Source organism: Entelurus aequoreus, linkage group LG09 (assembly GCF_033978785.1).
Source record: "Entelurus aequoreus isolate RoL-2023_Sb linkage group LG09, RoL_Eaeq_v1.1, whole genome shotgun sequence".
Classification (NCBI taxonomy): Eukaryota; Metazoa; Chordata; class Actinopteri; order Syngnathiformes; family Syngnathidae; genus Entelurus; species Entelurus aequoreus.
Genome location: NC_084739.1, coordinates 7,028,969 through 7,033,968, shown reverse-complemented (window position 1 = coordinate 7,033,968; position 5,000 = coordinate 7,028,969). Strand labels below are relative to the sequence as shown.

At 39.3% G+C, this 5,000-nt stretch overlaps 1 protein-coding gene across 1 annotated transcript in view; it reads left to right on the top strand.

The window, feature by feature from the left end:
* The window catches only part of LOC133657091 (leucine-rich melanocyte differentiation-associated protein-like), a 1,129,882-nt gene that overhangs the window by 785,193 nt on the left and 339,689 nt on the right, over positions 1-5,000 (top strand). The window contains 2 exon segments of the mRNA XM_062058014.1: positions 432-487; positions 490-557. Coding sequence (XP_061913998.1) covers positions 432-487; positions 490-557 — 124 coding nt within the window.

Genomic DNA, 5,000 nt, shown 5'->3' with positions numbered 1-5,000 from the left:
TTTTTTAATATACATTTTGATGTCTATTTTACTGTTTTAATTGGTTTTACCCTTTAAAATCCTTTTTAATCATATTTATTTTTTATATTGTTTTTGTATTGGTTTTCTCTTCATTTATTCTTTGTTTTTATTCAGTCATTGGTGTAGCATAATATTGTTTTTAATATTGTTTTTAACATGGCTGTGCAGCACTTTGGAAACATTCTTGTTGTGTAAATGTGCTATATAAATAAAGTGGATTGGATTGGATTGGATAAAATAAATCAATACAGAAAATTAATCAAACATTTATAAAGAGTCACTAAATGATAAATGTACTTAAAAAAATACTATTTTAAACACTGAAAACGTACAAATGCATCAATACAATTGTTGGATGGGTCTCCTACACTGTACTGCACTACACAAAGTGTTGTCATTTTTCTTTACAGGTATTTTGTTCTGCACAAGTTGCCCAATCTTAAGTTCTTGGACTCCAGGAAAGTCACCAGAAAGAAGCCATGGAGGCCCAAGCCAGAGGAGCGTTCATGAAGGTGGTCAAGCCCAAGTCGGACACTGTAAGTTCAGACCCCTTTCTCCCCTGCCGGTCTCTAACTGGAGAGGTCCTCATACACTGCCCTCTGAGTACTGTGTGTGTGTGTGTGTGTGTAAGTGTGTGTGTGTGTGTGTGTGTGTGTGTGTGTGACCACGGGCTGACCTGATTCCGTATGCATGAGCTCAGATCAAAAACGACGGGCGGCTGTCCGGTCCGGCTTGTGTCGGCCGGCGTGACGTGGCTGGCGATTGGAGTGACAGCTCACGTGCACGCCCGCTCGCCGTCGCTTAATTATCCCTTCTTCTCTTGTTTTGGGCCACACAGACCAATTAGAGGCCGGGGAGGTTCTTTGATACCTCAGCGCTCATTTCTCACGCCTTGATTTGATTGCGTCTAATTGCTGGGGTATGAAATATTTAGCCTCCTTGAGCGCCTTTTTTTGTTGTTTAGCCTTCAACGTAATGCTTGAAGTTATTTTCATAATTGAGTTTACATACACTTGTTTGGTTTAGTTTAGTCTTTATTTGAAGGGACAATGCACAGAGACATAAAGCTCAAAGACAGATATGTGCTGTACCAGATTATAGCTAAACAACAAAAATGCTCTCATGGATGAATATAATACACATTAAGTTGATGTGTCAAACATAGTGGCCACCTTATTGACCGTGTGAGCCACTTTTTTAACTTCAATTGTGAGTGAAGAGTAATCTGTTAGACCAGTGGTCCCCAACCTTTTTGTAGCTGGGGACTGGTCAACGCTTGAAAATTTGTCCCACGGACCGGGGGGAGGGGGGGATTTTTATTTATTAATTTTTTATTTATTAATTTTTTTTTTCATAAAGAAATACAATCATGTGTGCTTACGGACTGTATACCTGCAGACTGTATTGATCTATATTGACATACACATACACAATATGTATATATAGTGTTTTTATGTTGATTTAATTAAAAAAAATAAAAATAAAAAATAATAATAATAATTTTAATTTTTTTTTATTTTATTTTTTTTTAATTTCTTGCGCGGCCCGGTACCAATCGGTCCGCGGACCGGTACCGGGGGGACCACTGTGTTAGACTTTTCAAGTTTGTTGTGAGGTCGTTCCATTCCTTTATCTGTCCGTCACCGCATTGATTTTAAATTACTTTTAATTGTTTTTAAATCCCTAAATGGTCTGGCTCCACAATACCTGACCGAGCTGCTGCATCACCATACCTCGTCTAGAGCCTTGAGGTCAGCTGACCAAATGCTTTTGGCGGTCCCCAGATCCAGGCTAAAGACCAGAGGGGACAGAGCCTTTTCCGTTGCCGCCCCTAAGCTCTGGAACAGCCTTCCCCTCCACATTAGGTCAGCCTAGAGCCTGGGGGTCTTCAAAACCCTCCTTAAGACCTACCTCTTCTCGCTGAGTCCGCCCACCCGGCCACCATTTCTAGTCCCTCCCACCCCTTCGCTTTAGTTGTATTTTTTCAATTTGTCGCACTTTTATTATTATTATTTTTATTCTGCAAATTTTTTTTTAAAACTTTTTATTCGACCCTTTTACTGTATTGAATTTGCAGTATCTTGTTTAGCACATTCATTGTTTATGTTCTTTTTTTTTTTTTTTTTTTTTTTTTTTTTTTTTTTTTTTTTTGCTTCATGCTTTTTTAACCTGTAAAGCACTTTGGTTCAATCTAAAAGTTGTTGAAAACGTGCTATATAAATAAAGTTGACTTGACTTGACTTGACTTGACTTGACTTTATCGCTTTATAGCATGACGGTAACCATAGGACCGCAAATGGAACACAGGGCAGGGTCTTTTAATATGAGCAGTAAAACATTAAATATCAATTGCAAATGGGAGCTGAACTACTAATAGAGATGCTAAGGTAAATAGCATGCAGCTAAAGGCATAATGGCTAACGACTATAGCATGGGAATGATCAAATAAGCTGATATGTATACTTGCAATATGTTTAGTTTAGTTTAGTCTTTATTTGAAGGGACAATGCACAGAAACATTATGCTCAAAGACAGATATGTGCTGTGCCAGATTATAGCTAAATAGCCAATTTCCATCTGCAGTCCCTGGCTACCTAAATTAAAGGGATACAAAAATCATGCAATAAAATTATGACAATAAAATCATGCTATAGCATGTAATCAAATTAATAAAAGTCATAAAATGCCCTTTCATTGACACATACTTAATATACAATACAACCACACCTCATTTAACATCATCACACAAAGACAATACATGCTCTTGTTCACTTCTGTCATCATTTGTAAAAACAACCATGATTTTAACACACACGCCTCACAATTTACAACAAAAATGCTCTCATGGATAAAAATAATACACATTAAGTTGACGTGTCAAACATAGTGGCCACCTTATTGACTGTGTGAGCAGCTTTGATTGCTCCAAAGCCACTTTTTTAAACTTCAATTGTGAATGAAGAGTAATCTGTTAAGACTTTTCCAGTTTGTTGTGAGGTCCTTCCGTTCCTTTGTCGCTTTATATGAAAAGGCTGATTGTGCAAAAATATGTTTTACATCTGGGTACGCTACACTGCCCCCCGGTGGAGGCTGGTGTGTCTCTAGTTGTCGCAGTAGATGTAAACTGGACAAAGTGCTTAAGTGGCGCTTGTAAAGAACATAATGTCATGGCTGTCTTGAGTTTCCAATAATTTCTACAACTCTTATTTTGTTTGTGATAGAGTGATTGGAGCACATTCATTAATGTTGGTTCTTTAGGGGTCTACGGAAAATGTGAGCAAATGTGCTGGGTCAAAAGTAGACATACAGCAATGTTGATATTTGCTTACATGTCCCTTGGCAAGTTTACCTGCAATAAGGCGCTTTTGGTAGCCATCCACAAGCTTCTGGTTGAGTTTTTTGACCACTCCTCTTGACAAAATTGGTGCAGTTCAGCTAAATGTGTTGGTTTCCTGACATGGACTTGTTTCTTCAGCATTGTCCACACGTTTAACCCTTGTGTAATGTTCATATTGTTGTTACTCAGCCAGCGTTTGTGGGTCTGATGGACCCGTTGCATTTTGTGGCTTTTAATGCCTCACAATCAAACACTTTTATGTTAAAATACTGAACAGATGTTTACCTTATCTCAATAAACATATGTTCAGTATGTTAAAATACTGAACAGATGTTTACCTTATCTCAATAAACATATGTTCAGTATTTTGAACATAAAACTGTTTGATTGTGAGGCATTAAAAAGCCACAAAATGCAACGGGTCCATCAGACCCACAAACACTGGCTGAGTAACAACAATATGAACGTTGCACGGAAAATGTATCTGCCAGGGATTCTTCTTTTGGGTTTCTGCACCTGCGGTTCCCACACAAGGTTGTAACATTGTTTGTCAACACTGTCTGCTCTCATTTTGTCGCACATTTGACCCTCTGCTGTTCTGTGTACCTACACTCTGTCCTCCTCCTGTCTAGGCCTGCTGTGTGTGTGAGGGTGTGTGTGTGTGTGTGTGTGGTGCACAGAACATTAATTCCACACTTCTATTAGCCCCGGGTCCAGTGGACCCGGACATCTTATAGAAATGTGTAGGGGGGTGTATAGTGTGTGGTCATTAAATATGTATTCTGATATATGTTATTTACAGAAAATGAGCCAAAGTCAGTCAGTCTCAGTTTGAAAATGTATTCATTGTATCATTTTTTCTTTTAATAAAAAAATGAAAACGGGTCCCACAGACCCGAACACCACACAAGGGTTAAGTCAGGACTTTGGGAAGGCCATTCTAAAACCTTCATTCTAGCCTGATTTAGCCATTCCTTTACCACTTTTGACATGTGTTTGGGGGTCATTGTCCTGTTGGAACTGCGCCCAAGACCCAACTTCCGGGCAGATGATTTTAGGTTGTCCTGAAGAATTTGGAGGTAATCCTCCAATTTTCATTGTCCCAATTACTCTCTGTAAAGCACCAGTTCCATTGGCAGCAAAACAGGCCCCAGAGCATAATACTACCACCACCATGCTTGACGGTAGGCATGCTGTTCCTGAGATTAAAGGCCTCACCTTTTCTCCTCCAAACATATTGCTGGGTATTGTGGCCAAACAGCTCCATTTTTCTTTCATCTGACCTACAGAACTTTTCCTCCAGAAGGTCGTATCTTTGCCCATGTGATTTTGCTACTTTTTATCGGCAAAGTTGTTTGGCGCCGCCGAAGAATTTGGAGGTAATCTTCCTTTTTTTCATTGTCCCATTTACTCTCTGTAAAGCACCAGTTCCATTGGCAGCAAAACAGGCCCCAGAGCATAATACTACCACCACCATGCTTGACGCTAGGTATGGTGTTCCTGGGATTAAAGGCCTCACCTTTTCTCCTCCAAACATATTGCTGGGTATTGTGGCCAAACAGCTCCATTTTTCATTCATCTGACCTACAGAACTTTTCCTCCAGAAGGTCTTATCTTTGCCCATGTGATCTTGCTACTTTTT